Source organism: Solea solea, chromosome 10 (genome assembly GCF_958295425.1).
Source record: "Solea solea chromosome 10, fSolSol10.1, whole genome shotgun sequence".
Taxonomy (NCBI): domain Eukaryota; kingdom Metazoa; phylum Chordata; class Actinopteri; order Pleuronectiformes; family Soleidae; genus Solea; species Solea solea.
In genome coordinates this window covers 7107707-7124483 of record NC_081143.1, presented here as the reverse complement: position 1 = coordinate 7124483, position 16777 = coordinate 7107707, and the positions used below count along the sequence as shown (strand labels likewise).

At 36.4% G+C, this 16777-nt stretch overlaps 2 protein-coding genes across 2 annotated transcripts; both read right to left on the bottom strand.

The window, feature by feature from the left end:
• Positions 1–131: 131 nt before the first annotated feature.
• On the bottom strand, positions 132–5988 carry asah1b (N-acylsphingosine amidohydrolase (acid ceramidase) 1b). The gene is made up of 14 exons (XM_058641441.1): positions 5826–5988; positions 5665–5711; positions 4834–4924; positions 4649–4735; positions 4486–4564; positions 4068–4142; positions 3931–3976; positions 3696–3840; positions 3527–3581; positions 3353–3434; positions 2060–2191; positions 1043–1166; positions 800–856; positions 132–709 (listed from the first exon to the last, which is right to left on the bottom strand). The coding sequence occupies exons 1-14, from the start codon at positions 5892–5894 to the stop codon at positions 620–622; spliced, it is 1179 nt and encodes a 392-aa protein (XP_058497424.1). The 5' UTR covers positions 5895–5988; the 3' UTR covers positions 132–619.
• A 1322-nt stretch (positions 5989–7310) lies between these two features.
• Positions 7311–15142, bottom strand: frg1 (FSHD region gene 1). The gene is made up of 9 exons (XM_058641442.1): positions 14996–15142; positions 13671–13738; positions 12909–13031; positions 11541–11598; positions 11215–11329; positions 9730–9834; positions 9465–9556; positions 7887–7997; positions 7311–7455 (listed from the first exon to the last, which is right to left on the bottom strand). Exons 1-9 carry the CDS (start codon positions 15052–15054, stop codon positions 7419–7421), a joined length of 768 nt encoding a protein of 255 aa, XP_058497425.1. The 5' UTR covers positions 15055–15142; the 3' UTR covers positions 7311–7418.
• Positions 15143–16777: the final 1635 nt, after the last annotated feature.

Here is a 16777-nt window from a genome sequence, read left to right as displayed (position 1 = left end):
ATCCCCTGTAATACCATGATAAATCAGATGTAAAAATCAACTTCAGAAATCCAGGCATTTCAGCAGAGGACGATCGTTTGGTTTGTTTATCTGATGAAGCCCGCGACAGACCATAAAATCACAACCTGAAGTTTATTTTGGGAATTCTTTTAATGAGATTGTTTTCAAAGGAAAGGTGTCAGTGATGAGGTACTGTACATTATCAGTATTAAATAGTCATGTGCTGAAAATATACCCGTTACTGAGCTGTTTACAAACCTTTGGACACACACACACAAAAAACACCTTAACACTTGGTGTGAACAGGCACAAATGGTGAGCATGAGCTGCATTTTAAGAAATTAACAATACAATATAGTTATATTCGCATTAATTTAATTATACAAATGTGCATTCATCTCCGGGATCCATATACAATTTCAATGTAAAAAAAAAGCTGTTTCCCTTTACAAGAGAAAATAATTAGCATTTATTCAAAACCGTTAAATTTTTCTGAACTGTTTTAAGAAGAGGAGACAGACTTCGGTTCAGGTTGATTTGTTGCTGTGCAAACACAAGTGTAGATTTTTTTTTCTCCCCCTCTAGATCAGCTGAGCTTGTAGTCGAGAGATGCCAAGGATCACCAAGGCATGCACGGGTTAGGACAGTCACGGATATACGACTCCAGTTTGCCTTCAGACACCTGCATCAGTGTTGTGTATGTGGTCAACTGAAAAAGGAACAAAGAAAAAAAAAACACCTTAGTTACACAGAAATAAGAACTGAATCTGTAACGACAGTTGTGTGAAAGAAGACTCACCTTGTTTAACACTGGTTTGGTTGAGAGCACATTATACAACGTTTCCAGAGTGATGTTCTAAACAGAATCAGATCAAATGTGATTTAGCATTTCAAAAACACCACAATGCAAACGTGTCATAAGACATGGGACGAAATCTTGATGCTTTAACTTAAAATGGCTTAAAACACAAAACACTTCACCTTTACATTTTGGTAAAAGCTGTTTTTCGTTGTACAGGAAGTGGGTGTGGTCAGTGTTTACCTTCTGTGTGGTCTGGTTCATGCACTTCATGGCGGGAGTTCTGCGATCGTCCAGGAAAAGAGGCTCCTCCCAGTGGTCGTAGTTTGTCTCCAGGACATACCATCGACCCAGCTTCAGGTCAATCCTGGAGATGCAACAGTGAAATTAAAAATAAATCTGCACATGTGACAAACTCTACAACTGTTTTGTGAAACAGACGCCGATCAGGTGATGACCCCAACACCATAGCAGTCATCAGTTCCTGTTAAAGCAAACGTTAAGTTTCACAAGACTAACAAATGGTTGCTGTGTCACAGTGACTATTGAGTGGCTGCAGTTTAGATAATAATGTTTTAATAAAAACACAGGACACATTTAACCCTTTAACACAGAGCGCATCGCAGACGACACGTTGTCGCAAGCGCACTTTACATTACCATAATTATGTGACGGTTTGTGCTATTGGAAAATTCCAAAGGTTTCTGAAAGGTGAGAAGCTGCATGTCAAAGTCAACTGTGGCTATTACGGTAATTTGTTGCAGGAAGACGGGGAATCAGCGTCTTTGTCGCCAGAAAGGGAAAACATTGGAAAAACGTCTGTACATTGTTGTCTGTTTTTGGACATTGAGACAGAAACTATTTTAAATATGTGTTATAATGTTCAAATGTCAAATCTGGTGTTCATGTACAACTACAGTATTTTTTATTTTGAATACAACTTTTTGTTTTTCTTCAATTTAAATTGTCAATACACTATTTTAACATGCAGGAAATAGTAAATAACTACCAGATATTGAAAGCTATTCTGGAAAAATGGACAAAAACACTTACTCACAGGTCCTTTTCTGGTTAAAATAAGCAAAAAGAAGTCCTGACAGACATTTTGAGGCTTGGGTGTTAAAGGGTTAAACTATATAGTTTCAAACATTCAGAGTCTCAACTCTACATCCAAGAACAGAAACACTGTGTTGTTGACATTAAAATACTCTTAAAAAAAAAAGAAAGAAAAAAGGGTGCAGTATCAGCTCCATTACTTACTCCAGCAGATCAAGACTGAGCTCTCTGGAGCGGGTGATGATGCAGCCCTGGCCCGTCTGATTTCCTCCCAGGATGAAGTACGCTGGAGCGAGCAGCTTCGTCTGAGCCAGGCGAGTTTTGGCCTCCTCGTAACTAATGATGAGGAAAGCGGAAACACGATTGAGACAGCAATGTTGACAGATAGTACTTAGGTTTCATGCATTAAAAACCTTAGGTCTGCTCCAACTCTCTTCTTTAAATCATTGTAGAAAAGCCTTTGCAGCTTGTTTTTATTAAAGTAGATTATTGTGAGTATATCTTTTCCATGTTTTTACTAGTTTTAGTTCCTGTTTTATTTTACAAAAGTAAGATCTTATTTATTTGTGTCTTCTTATTTTAAATAATTTTTTATACCTTGTTTTAACAGCTTTTTATTTACATTTCTTTCTCCGAAAATGGCATCCTCTCCAATCTGAAGATACACACGACATACTGTATGTCTGTGTGTGCAATGACCTCACTTGCAGATAGAATACAAAATGTTTATCATACGCAGAGCATTAAAACAGATTTTACACGTGTGGATAAACCTTGTGTGCCTGCGATGACGTATGTAGTTTCAGTCTATTCAGTCTAACACTGCCAGATTTTAGACTTACGCAACATGTGCATGTTGACTTAAAAAATTAAAGAGGCCAAACACATGATATGTGAGGCCACCATAGACTTAACATTTGAAAAGCCAAAATGCATTTAAATATTTATGACAAATTTGAAATGATTCTCTGAAGGAACATTTATCGCTCGTCGCCATTGTATGTTTTAGTTGCAAAAAGGTTACCATCAAAAGTTTCCCCTTAGCGACTACTGACCAGAATTTAAGGAGCTGCCTTATATTTTAGCTGATGTACAGTAAGTGACGCTCCATGCATTTCAGTCATTTCAAAGAGAATGAGAATCATTTCAGCTGACGCCTTCACTGTGTTTGTGTAGTCCAGTGTTTTTGGTACATTTACTACCAAAACACTGGCTGGAACCTGACTGGACAAACACTTTCACTGGTGGGCTGTCTGCTGCACTAAAGCGTCTCCTTTGGAAACTTTCCCTTTTGTGAAAAATTGGTTCCGAGTAGATTTCTGATGAGAAATAAGCTATAATATGCTGCCTTTGTTTTTGCGTTTGTCTGTAGTTTCGCGAGGCAGCGATTCACACCATGGCTCCGATTAGAATAACGTAGCCTTGTTTCACCTGGAAGTCACGGTACAGTTGGACACGTACCTCCACCACACAGACAGACACATAGAGTTGAATTACCTGTTAGCATTTTCAAGTACAGAGCGAGTGAGAAAGCTCATCCACATGCCGTCTCTCTTTCCCAGGATCCACTCCAGGATTCCTGCATGAGGACACATGGTAGAGTAGCACTAATCAGTCATGAAACACACTAAGCACTTCATAAACAGGACCGAGCAAAACAGATTTACTCACCAACGTATCCTCCATCAAGGCTGAAACGTTCATTCATAGTGAGAGTGAACATTTGCTGAGAGGGAAAGGGAAAAAAAATTCTGTTCAATATTTTTCACATCTAGAGCTGCGGAGGTGTAAACAACTCAGCAGTCATGCTCGATGAAGGGAGTGATGCCATGTGACTCACAGGCTTAATTCCAGTCAGCATGCCGATATAACCAGCAAAGTTTGTTGCCTTGAAGACAGTCTGGTTATTTCTCTTGAAGTCCAGGTTCACCACTAAAGGCTTCAGCTTCTCACTAATGATCCAAGACTTGTTTTTAGCATCCCAGCTGTAAAGAAGGACAACCTCATCTCATGAGACGCTATTTATCCAGATCTGAGTCAAGACCATCAGGTTTTAAAAACTGTTAAATCCTCACCCCATGAATAAGCCAAAATCCAGGTTTCTGCCATGAATGAGGTTTCCTGGAAGAACGTAGAGCCAGGAAGCATTTTAATGAAGGATGTGGCATCATTTACCGTTGGTCACAGAACACGATTGTGGACCATGACTCACCTTTATCGTCCTCTGCAACAACTGATGTGCAAACGGTGAACACCTCGTAAAAGATGTTGAACAAGACCACCTCACCTGGGTGATTAAAAAAAGCAAAAGGTAAAACAAAACTATAAAAATGTGAATCAATCAATCAATCAATCAATCCATCTCTTTCTCTCTCTCTCTCATACACACACACACACACACACACACACACACATCAAACTCCTTACCTTAACATAACCATCACAACTCAATGTCTAACCCTAAAACCACATCTTAATCCTCAAAAAGCCTGTTAAAGTTGTGCGGAGCAGCATAAATGTCCTCACAAAGATAGATTTGCTTGACAATTGGTCCACACAGCCTACTGAATGTACACACACCAGTCACATGTTTTATTTCTTCAAACTTCTGTACACATTTGGATCCTTACCTAGAGGAATCCCTGACACAGTGGAAATTCCTTTCATTTCATCACCAAACGGCTTTGGGAGTGTGTCCGCCATCAAGGGCTGCAGAAATGTATAAATCATATTTCAGTCATTAAAGCTTCAGTCAGAAGGAAAACAAAGACACCAGGAGAAGTGACACTGTACCAGTGTAATGTCCACCAGCTCTACCAGTCTTCCACTGGGCACAAACGCATCAGCCAGGTCTCTGATGGCCTGAATCATGTTGACCAGCTAAAAAAAGTAAAGTCAGGAGTAAACAGAGTGAGGATCTTTTTTGAGAAACCTGGAGCACATACAATTATTTTTGAAGTCGTCGACAGCATTCTTACATCTGATTTTTTGTCAGAAATCACAGCCGCCCATCTCTTGCTGGGGTGTAAATCGAGGTCCACTGTGTACCAACTGACAGCTCCTTTGAACCTGATTAGAGATAATAATTAAAAAACAAATTGCTATGTGAAACAACTGCAGTGTAATTATTCGATTCATAACAAATGTAAGTCACAGCATCACTGATTTGATGTGATCACTTGAAATTTCACGCATCCAGAGCAGCAAAGGCCAGACAGGATTTTTCTACATCATGATCAGCAAATCACTGATTTAATGTACAAACAATGAGGTGATGAATTTGCTAGCTAAAATAATTGTCAAAACTTTTGATGAATGAGGTCATTCATGAAGCAAAATTTACACATCGTCGTGTAATAGGTTGTTATATATCAGGACAAAAGTATTTAACACAGATGGGAATTTTTAAAATATCAATGATTATATATCCAATAATCCAATAATATACTGTATTTCTCTCCTTAAGTACTTTTGGTGCTTGAAGTATATGTTAACTAGTTTCCAGTGTGCCTTTTGTTAATAAAATTTAAGTAAAGAGACTTGACTAACTTCCTCCACCCTTTTTTCAGTTTTCCACAAGAGTCTGGACTTATTATATGATAACCTGAGTAAACATTTGTAAAACCAACACAACAGGTACAAACTCCAGCAGCTGGATGGACAAAAATACGAGGGACAAGTGAATGCAGCAGAGCTCAGTGTTACAGAACACAGCATGTGTGGCGACGTTTCTTTATAAACACAAATTAATTTACACACTAATAATACAAATAATAATAATAATAATAATAATAATACGTATTACTTACGTAGGGCCATTTGGTGGATACATGTCTTTCCGACAGTCCTCTGTGTACTGTACATACATGACAAAAGCAGGGTTTACACCGACTTCAGAGTAAGAACAACAACATATCCGAGTACATTTGGACACAAACACAGTCACAGTGAGTAAACAGACGTTACTTACCGGTGGTATAAACTGGGTCGACGTGACAGAGAATACAGCTGCTAAAATGAGGTAAACTAGGTGACCCATTTTCGGGAAGGTTTCACCCAAAGCCTTGTTGTGACTTCTCTTTAGAGCAGCAGTTCAAGAAGACGTGAAGTTGTTCCCGTGATAAGTGGACTGACCCATGCGCGAAACTGGGGGGGGGACAGGAAGTTCTGGGGAGGAAATAAAACATCTTCCGCACTATTAATTTAGAAACAAGTTGCACGCGTTTGAAAATAAGTTTTAAAGTTTCAAAACTTTTATAATTTGTTTTCCAAAACAGCGACCGTCTGGGACGAAGTACTTGAAACAGAGAAACATAACACCCTTCAAAGCAGGTCTATCGGAACATTGTCAATTCCATACGGAAGTGAAAACATTCATATGATTCGTCCATGGATACGTCCATGAGTTTGTCTGGTAACAGTTTTTATAACTGTATGACACATACCCTCTCTAATTAAAATAAAATATCATAAAATAAAAATTATTTATCTCACACCTTATTTAAAGGAAAAAGTGAATATGAAGTTAAATATTCTGATATATTTTCAATAGTTTCAAATGATTGCCATTTCATTCATTCATGTGCAACAGCCTGTCTTTCTCCTCTTCAGAACACATTTAAAGACACTTAATTTGATTGTAAAAGCTTGTTAAACCATTAAATCTTTAACATAAATAAATATAGACAAAATGAGGCATTTGCACAGCAGCCATTTTGTCATGGTTTAGCAGGAAAACCGCATACTATATGTTATTGATCACACTGACAATTTCTTTGTTCAGTTCATGTGACCCGAAACTATGGAAACCAAATGGAACTCAGCCAATATGCATTTGATTATTTAGACCTGTGATTTATCAAAATGGCTGCAGTGTGAAAGGCACATTTAGAGCTGTGCTTGGGCAATAGGGGATTTTGCAGACAATACTGTACAACAGTATGCAGAATATGTACTTTTTTTTGCTCCATCATGACAATAATGTTCTTACTTAACACTATCTAGCACTGTAACATCAAAATTAGTTAGTTCAAAACTGACTTCACTGTCTGGTGGCTAGATGTGAGGAGGAAATCATAACAGTGTGGTTTATTTTATTGTGTATAAACAGTAACTTGAAAGTGACATTTATCATCATTACTTAAACTCATGTTGCACCAAATAATATAGAGCTGATGACTGGCACTATAAATACGTATTAACATTCTGATGATGAGGTCCGCATTTGTTATTGTTTTATTTATGTGTACAACTCTCAATTCTAGATAATGTTATTACTAAAGAGTGATACAATGCATCTAAAAACAAAGGGCTTTCTGAGACAAACACATTAATGAATTGTTAATCTGCTAATTATTAGAAAACAGCAAAGTAAAATGATAGTTCATTATTTACAATGAATGAGCCAACAGGTGGAAGATCAAACTGGCTGCAGAAAACAGACCAGAAAAACGAATTAGACCATGTAACATTTATTAGAAACATAAAAAGAAAAATACATCAATCGTTAGATTAAAAGATCAAATGTGACTTTTACAAAAGACAAAGCAGTCGCGATGAGTCTTCACTTGCAGTACCTGTCTGCTTTCATTTTGCTTCTCCTGTAATGAAAAAAGAGGACACCATCAAATTGTTTTATCAGTGATCAAATTACTCTGTAATTACAAAAAAACACCATAAACAATTTTTTTTTGACAACTATGCTACAGTATCAGTACAGTTAATAACAGCTAATTTAGTTTCAAGTAACTTCAACAATAAGTGAAAATGCAGCTTGGTTCAGTGCTCATCTTAAAAGAGAGTCTTAACTAGGTTAACTTATAATATCAATATGAATGTGAATGACTTTGACGTCATTTAATTTAAGCACAAATGTAGATTTTTTTTTAAACAAAATTAAATGTCTAATATAAATTAAATAAATATAAACATAATAATAATAAACATATAAAAGACAGTGATCATAATACAAAATTAAATTAAGTGTTCAACAATAAATATTATAAATAATAGTAAAAACTTATTTTCACACCTGTCGAGCAAAGTTTCATGTAACATCCCGTCCTTTCTGGCTTTCTTTAACATTGACGGATCATCCTCATTAACTCTGAGGCGACGATCTTGAAAACTCTGAAACTTCTTCCTGCAGGACACATGGTAACATGAGTTAAGACAATCTCACATGATTCTGCAAATGAAAATGTCTCGCTCACACAACCATGCACATTGACGCAGATACGATATACTATTATTAAAATGGTCCGCTAAGGCAGATGGTGTTTCTGGAGAAAACAGCATATTTGGCAGTTCAAGGGAGGACATTTAAAAACAATTTTCAGCCTGATGTAAAACCTGCGAGGACTTTTTCTTCATTAATATTTACCCTCACAAATGTGCACAGATTTTGATGTATTATTTCAATGTAAAATATCTTAATATTTTAATGTAGGGATACACGATGTTATCTGCATTATTTCGGATATGACTAATGATGTCAACAGTAGGCTAAATAAGCTGCTCCTTGACTTCTATGCTACCGTCCTTTTCTCAATTAAGAATGTAAATGAAAATGAGTATGAAAATAATGTTAATTGCAGAACAGAAGAAACTACCGTATACTGCAAATAGTCCAATATATTGCATCTCTACTTTAATGTTAATAGTTTGCACACACAAACACCTAAGGCAGCCTGTCAGTAATTTCTTTGATATTTAGCTGGTCTATCTGTTTTATTTATATAATTCCATCCATTTCAGACACTAAACACTACATCAAGACACAGGCTCAAGGGCAGCCATTATCAACATGTCAACAACACAAGTCTATTTCCTCAGCATTCGTCCAAAAAAATGATAGAAGTAGAAGTTACAAGCCATGCCAAGTGAAAATAAAAAAAGCTTTCAGATTGATAGCCTGGAACTCAACAGGCTACAGAAGGGCTGTATATAAAACACTAACTGTGCCGATGCCCGCTCAAACAGCTGGCCGTCAGTGGCATCTTTACGACATTTGGGATGATTAAGTAACAGCTAAAAGGTGCAGTCTCACATGCAAGGTTGTGATTTTTGATCAAAATTTGAAAAATATGCTTTATGTAGTTTTAAGGAAAATAATTTTTATCTGTAAGAGGCTGTGCAGAGACACACCGTAGCTCAGATTAAATCTATTCTAAATCCAAATTAAGATAATAATACCTTGCTTAAACAGACAGGAAAACTGTCAAAAAGTGTGACCAGACAAATGAAGAAAAGAAAAAATACAGTTCCATGAGCGTAGACCTACGAAGAAATACCAAAACTAAATCTAAGTGGTATTTTCTCTGCTTGTTTTATTTTAATCAATTTTAATCAATTTAAAGTTTGAATAAATAGCCAAATGAGTAGAAAACCTTTTTATTTTTACTTTTCCCTCAAACATCCTTTGACTAATGTCACAGTAGTTTCAATAATCAATATTAAGGTGCTAACATTTTTCAAGGACTGATGAACTGAGTTAATTTCAAAGTGATATTCAGTGAGAATCCAACATGGATTTCCTGTCAGTTGTTTCTGAATGAGCTGCCTAGATATTAATTAAACACTTAAACTATTCAAAAAGGAAGTTACGTACACGTAATTGAGCTCACAGGACTTCACGTTGCCCCTGTCCTCATCTGCAAGGTCATCTTTTCCCTTGTCCTCTCGCTCTATAATTGATCTGATCTGTTTATCAGTCAGGAGAGACGGAAAAAACAGGAAGAAAGAGAATTTGTGCGTTAGGAGATGCAAACATTTCCTCTTTTTTCATGTCAAGGAGTCAGGTCCTCACAGAAATGGCATACTTAAAATGAAAGGGTAAACTTGAACCTCGCAGAAGAATACAATTTACGCATCACCTTCAGCATCTCGCCATCCCCTGCTGTCTTGCTCTTGGCAACAATGTCCCCACTGTCACTGTAAGAGATGAAACAGCTATTCGCTGCCAGCAGAGCCATTTTGTCCTGAGGCAGAACAGAGAGAGAACACAGGAGAGGGCAGTAGATTAGACAGAATTGCAGTGGGATTGGTTGTTGTGACAGGCACGAAAGGTTGCCCGATATTTGATGTAAAAAGACTCTCAAGGTTGTGCCAGGAAGGTTGTTTATAGGTTCAGCAAACCATCAAGGAGAGCAATGTGCTCCAGTGATAAGGCAGACGCATTCTGCATAATGAAGGACTTGTTCATCATGGCTACAGCTAAGTGTTATCTCTCACTGGCTTGATGCCACTCAGACTTGAGATGAGGCGTGAAAGGCAGGGACAGCAGACACATGCCACAAAATATATGTATATGTATATTTTTCAAACACTGATTACAACTCATATGGGCATTTGTGTAAATAGGTACTTCTACAAACAACTGGCAGATTAAATCATATAAAATATTGCTTAGTCACTTGGGAAACCCAAAAACTAAATTAATTCTTTACGAATACTGTATACTACATTTATCAAGCCAATGCCCAAAATCATGTTTTTGGATTTTAGTAAATGATTAAAAGATGAAAGAATATTTTTTGGCCAATTCAACATCAATCTATAGACAATGAATTGTATACAGCCTTTATAATAGCTTTGTCTATCTTTATTAATATAATGTTAGTTCTGTGCAATGTGCAGAGACAGGTTACTGACAAGTTACATCAAATTCCTTATTTGTCAACATGGCAACAAATTCAACACTTTGAAGACTAAATATATACATAAATACATATTTATATCCTGTGATATTCAGTATCACCACCACAATCTTATAAATTCTTAAGCAACATATTAGCTTCAATAAAGGTATCACTTATATATTTCTTAACTATGTTCTACAATGGTTCTTTTTGTGGACTTTTTAATAGGAGGGATTGGAAAAGGCACAGGAAAAGTGACTGTTGAAAATACATAAATTAACAATGATAATCAGTAAGTATGGAGAAAACAATTATCCTCCCATTGTGACAAAAGTTTAGTTTAGTTTAGTTTAAGGCCGCAGCTAGCAATTATTTTCACAATCGATTAACCTGTAGATCATTTTATTGTATAATTGATTAGTTTGGTCCATAAAATGTCATAAAATGTGGATTGTGTTTCCCAAACGTCAAATAATGATGTTCTCACATATTTTGTCCACAATCTGAAATTATTCTGTTGAAATGATTTCTTTGTTATATGGAGCAAAAATAAACTATTAATTTAATTATAAATTAAACTACAAATAAATATTCCCATTTCAGAAGCTGAAATCTACTTGTTTAATTATAAAATGAACACTCAAACTGATAAATCAATTATCAAAATAAATACAGAATTATTCAGTAATTGATTAATTGTTGCAGCCCTAATTTACTTACATTTTGGAAGACTGGTTCCCATTGTTCTCTGGAGCCAATGGCATCAGCGCGCCCAACCACTAAACCTTCAGAGTTGATACCCAGATACTTGCCATATCCAGACTTCAAGGCTATTCTGCAACAGCAAAAAATAGTAGAGTGTAATTTTCAATTTTCCAGTGCTTCAGAAGCAGGTAATGTTTGAAATACTGTGGATTTTCTCTGCAAATTGAAAGGTGAAACTGGCCCATGAGAAATGGCTCTGTGACAGGCGGCATGAAATGCAGAAGTGGGGTAATAAATCTGTAGGTAAAGAATTATCTGTGGATGTAAGTTTGTGTATTTACCGCGAGTCTGAGAGCTTGACGGCAGTAAACTGCTCAGGTGGATCTGGTCCTTCATCATCTGAAACAGATAAAACATTGTTTTGCTTTAAAAGAAATGACACAGTTGATTGCATTGCTTTCAGACTGCCATAAACAGTGTCATTTTTCACCTTTAAAAAAAAAAAATTATTTAATTTATTTATTGTTTGCTACATTGTTGTACTCAGCGTATATGATGCTGTAGACTACAAATGTTTTTGCCTCAAAAAAAGTATAATAATACATGTAATTAATACATGTGAAACAATCATAAATCATTATTAAAATGTGCATATTTCCTCCTAGTTCCAGGTTTCCTGTTACTCATAATTAAAAACGCAAACCCCTCAGGCTACACAGCACTGGGCACATCGGAGTCCAGTTCACTAACATTGAGACATTTGGTTATGATATGAAAAGAAGTGAAATGTTGCATTGAAATGCTACACTTCATATAGTGAGGTCTTCTGGGCTTCCTGTGATTTCATAAAACTATGACCTGTCTATGATTAGGCCACTTCCTGACCTTTACAATAAATCAAAGCTTTGTGCAGTTTTTAGTGTATCATACAGAATTCTGGTCAAAGGAGAACAAAGTGTAGTAGACATGAACAAAACCATCATTAATAAGACAGAGGTAAAAAGTCAGAGAACGGTGAATGTGAACAGTCTTCTTCAGCCTTTTAAAAGGCTGCATCATCCTCAGTGTGCTGCAGGTGCAGAAAAGAGAGGGAAATCTATAATCTCTCCTCCTATACTGTGAGCTGGCGTACTCTTTCATCTCCCAGAGATGAGCTTTTGAGTATGCAGAGCATGAGGTGGGGTCCACTAAGGAAAAAGGGATGTTTCAATCTCTTGCAAACCATTTTCACAAGTTCTCACAAAACGTGGGTTGAATTAATTGTTAGTCGTGTCTCTTTCTGGGCAGACTGGTGCAATGGGCACCACTTCCTCAGAAATGCCCCGAGGCAGAAAAGAGATAGCTTTGCCCTTCCCCTCAACTCAACCCCAATTCAGCCTTTTCAGTCTGGTGTCCAGATTCCCTGCTTTAATACTTACTGCTTGGTGGACTGAAGGCTAAGCCCCTTTCATCCTCCAAATGTCTGGAGCCTGAGGGTGTGTAATACGTATTGTCTTTGATAATATCTTGCTTGTTGCTTTACCGATATGTGAGCTGGCATTATTGAGCATCTCATTCACTTCAAAATGATGAAAATGGGTTTTCTTGCATTCCCTGTCCATGACTACAGCATACTTCAGAGAGTTCAATCATGCAAACTTGGACAGCAACTACTACTCAAATTTAATACAATATGACCCACATGGATTTCCCTGAAGTCATCTGCTTACCTTTGTGTGGTGCACCAACTGTGAAAAGTCCAGTATCCAGGGCATGGATGTACGAGTTGTTCTGCATTTCTATTGCAACTGTTCCGGTGAGTTCCCCAAAGTGGCTTACTGCCCACCACCCATCTGGTGAGCAGAAAGATCCATGTCAAAATTTGTTAAAAAAAACACAGATAAACAGTAATTTGCTCTAAGAAGCATGAAGGTGAAAACTCCACAGAGAGGACAAAGTTTGGCATAAAATGTTCTAATATAAAAAAGCATGACTTTCTGATTATCTTGGGGATACTATATATCAGGGAAGCAGATGTGAGCAAAAACCTTTATATATATATATATACACATATATATATATACACACACATATATATATATATACACACACACACACACTTCTATGATTGATGATGATCTATGATTTATTGATTGATACAATGTTATACAAAACAATCTCTAGACAGCACAATTTAATCTAATATTTGTTGAGTTTGCATAAAGCATTTTTCAGTAAATTCTAGTACTTATGTAACAATAAATCACAATGTTTATAATCATAAAAATCTAAATGTTAATACTGGGTACCTTTTTACACAAACAAAACATTATGAAAGAGCCGTTCATACAATTCTCCCATTTATCTGCTTCATAAGTATTTGCAAACTTGTCAGATTGTCTCACCTCAACCACTCACAGAGGAAATAATTTCCAGTTTAATGAACAGATTATTAGTAAAGTGATATATACATATTTTAGTATGACACTAACCAATTATATCAGGTTTGTGGTCTTCATCTGCAGCTTTTCTCTTCCTATCCTTGTGCTTCTTCTTTTTGCTGTTGAACAAAAGACACAATATTCAATAATGTCAAATAAAATGAACATGTAATATGTGTATATGTTTGCGGCTACTACTAAATCACAGAGGTGGACCTTGTAAAACATAAGATAATAGGCAGACTCACAATCAACAACAAATCATTGCCATTTAGTTATTAAGTTAACATAAGACAATTCCAGGACATATGAGCTGAATATTCTTTAAGAAGCATTACCTCATCTAACAGATGCTGTGGAACTACAAGTAAAAATGTAAAACAATACTTGTATTTATTTCTTTAAATAAATCAATTGGACAATTATGTGCAACTAATAATAACATATATCCACTAAACGTAATGTTCTTTTTGATACATATCACATTTAAACATGAAAGACACTTAACATAACCAAAATAAACTTAGCACAAAAAGTAAGGAAAAGTGTGTTTGGTCGATTATTTCTTAATGCTTCTTGGCAGTACATCGTATACAGTTGGAATCCTGTTTAAAATCCAATTTTTCTTCAGAATTCAATCATCCACTCCAATAAACAACACCAAACAAGAGTCAATAGCAGACTAAACTATTTGGCATTGGCAAAAACTTTGGCATTTTTTCATGGGCACAACCCTCAAACTAAACTCTGTTGCTCAACCCACAAATGTATTTTCCTTACAAATGTGGTACCATTTAAAAGGGATTTAAACAGGCTTTCCAACGGTATAAAATGTATTGCCAATAAGCATTGTTACAACAAAGAGATACTCGACCAAACAAAAATGTCCTTTCTTTTTGTGCCAAGATTACAATGAAAAATATGATTATTGTTAGAACAGATCATTCTTAAACGCTGAAGTAGTACCAAAGATAAGAGAACTATTTCGTATATTTTTTGAATGATCATTGCGATGCTTTATCGTTGATAGTTTGTTAGTGCTGCTGCCATTTATGTACTATTATTTACTTTCTTGTCCGAATTCCACAAGTGAGCGATGGCTTGTGTTAGCTAATAGCAACAGCAGCCAAGTGACATGTTCAAACATCTAAAACAACCTTAAACAAACCACTGAGTCAGACAGTCTGGGAAAAACATTTAACTCTTATTAGCTTTTTAGCGAAAACACCGATAAGCCAGGAGTAAAGTAGCAACATCGTCGTTTTAGCCTCTGCTACCGTAGCTAAGGTTAGCAGAGGTTACAGAGACCCATTTTTCTCCGCTGATAATGTTAAACGCGCCAATGACGCGTGTAGTAGAGTGAAAGAATAACATACCCTTTGTTTAAACCCTTCAAAACCAATTTGGTTGATTTTACGTGTGTATATTCAGCCATTTCTCCACGTAACTATTGGGTAGCTCAATAGTTAGCACCGCTCATAAACAACGAGTGCAAGTACGGTGGTCCCCGAGTGACAACTCTAGTCTGCATCTCCATCCATTCAGCCCGTGCTTACACATTCAAAGTTCAAAGTGCTTTATTTCGTCAATCTATAGCATTTGAGGAAGGGAGCATATTTTAAAATACAAACGTACATCTTCAAAGTAACTCCCCGATAATAATGTAATAATATATTATATAATAATGTAATAAAGCAAACGCTGCATAACGTAAATTGCATTTGATGGTCCTAGAACGTTGGTAAAACAAGAACAAACCGAGTAACCCCCCACTTCCTACATTTTTATTATTTTTTTTTTTCACTGAATTCCATAAAATTAGAAATACAACAATGCAACAACAGTCAATGCAGCACTGTATGAATAAGCCCCATCATTCTGTGGAACTATTTTTTATAATTATTTATTGTAAACATGGTGAAACAGTATGCGTTGACACTGTATTAATACATACAGTTCTAACATTCATTTTACCAAAGACAGCCACCAAAACTACAGCCTGGTCGAGCTGTTGTATTGGGGGGATTGACTGCAAAAAGGATTTTGGTCATTAGCCCAAAACATTAATTCATATTCTTATATTCCTGTCCACAGGTTTTACACACTTGGTAATGGTACTGCATATTCCAAAATATATCATTCGCATAATTTTGATTCCCATGATGACTATACTTTCTGCCACTGGATTACTGTTTTATATTAAAAAATGATTAAAGTGGGTTGTGATTACCAAGTTTTCTCAAAGCACAAGTATTCACAGGTTTACGATTACACTGCACAGTCAAGCCAGAATAATCACTGCTGTCATTCGGCGTCATCTACATTATATTGAATACATTTTTGGCCTTCCTTTATATATCAGGTTTAATCATGGGAGATCATAAATTATACAAGTATCTTCCTTCCACACTCACGCACAGGTTAAGGTAGACAGGAGGGGGTGACCTCAGTGATGGTGTATTCATTTAACTGGTTATAGTAATACTGCCTCATTAAACAGGAATGGCCCAACCAGAGGCCTGTGACAGGATGTAATAAATCATTTGCAGACACTGTCAAAAAGTAAAATAAATTAGACAGTGGCTTGTGTTATCTGCCCACTGCAGTACAACTCAGCCAGTAAGAACTCCATCATCCAAGAAGAAATAAGTGACTGTAGGAAAAGCAAATGAAGGCTGCACCAACTCAGGCAGATACACTATAATAATTCCAACACAAAACACTGATGCAGTGGAGAGCTAAAATACAGCAATATATTGGTGAGAGTCATGATGCTACTGTGAATCAATATAAAAAAGGTTGAGTCACAATGTGGAGGGGCAATTTACAGTATCTGGTCAGAAAAGTCCTGGGAGCTGCAGGCTTTAAGTTAAGCAGTAGTGTTAGGCACATGCACAAATTAACATTTTTTTTCCACTGAGCTGTATTTATACTCCTGCCATTTGTCATGTTTAATGATGCTTTGACAGGAATCCCTGGTGTTGTGGGATTAAGAAGTCATAACTTATTCCAAGGAAGTTGAGTGTTAAAGCCCATAAGTACTAAAAAAAAGAGCTGAGGGAAGACAGTGTCAAGCAAAGTGGTAACTCACATCGTACCCAGAACAGTCCCTTAATGTAAAAAGGAACAGCAGGCAATTAATACAGAGACACTACTTT

Bases quoted from the DNA above. Each gene is read 5' to 3' on its own strand.
- asah1b (XM_058641441.1), bottom strand. From the start codon at position 5,894: ATGGGTCACCTAGTTTACCTCATTTTAGCAGCTGTATTCTCTGTCACG. The intron at 4,925-5,664 runs GTAAGTAATACG...ATCTCTAATCAG, and splicing joins TATCCACCAAATGGCCCTAC to GTTCAAAGGAGCTGTCAGTT. The intron at 4,736-4,833 runs GTAAGAATGCTG...TACTTTTTTTAG, and splicing joins TTTCTGACAAAAAATCAGAT to CTGGTCAACATGATTCAGGC.
- frg1 (XM_058641442.1), bottom strand. From the start codon at position 15,054: ATGGCTGAATATACACACGTAAAATCAACCAAATTGGTTTTGAAGGGT. The intron at 11,599-12,908 runs GTAAGCAGATGA...TATCTGTTTCAG, and splicing joins AGTTGGTGCACCACACAAAG to ATGATGAAGGACCAGATCCA. The intron at 7,456-7,886 runs GTGTGAAAATAA...TTTTCATTACAG, and splicing joins CATGAAACTTTGCTCGACAG to GAGAAGCAAAATGAAAGCAG.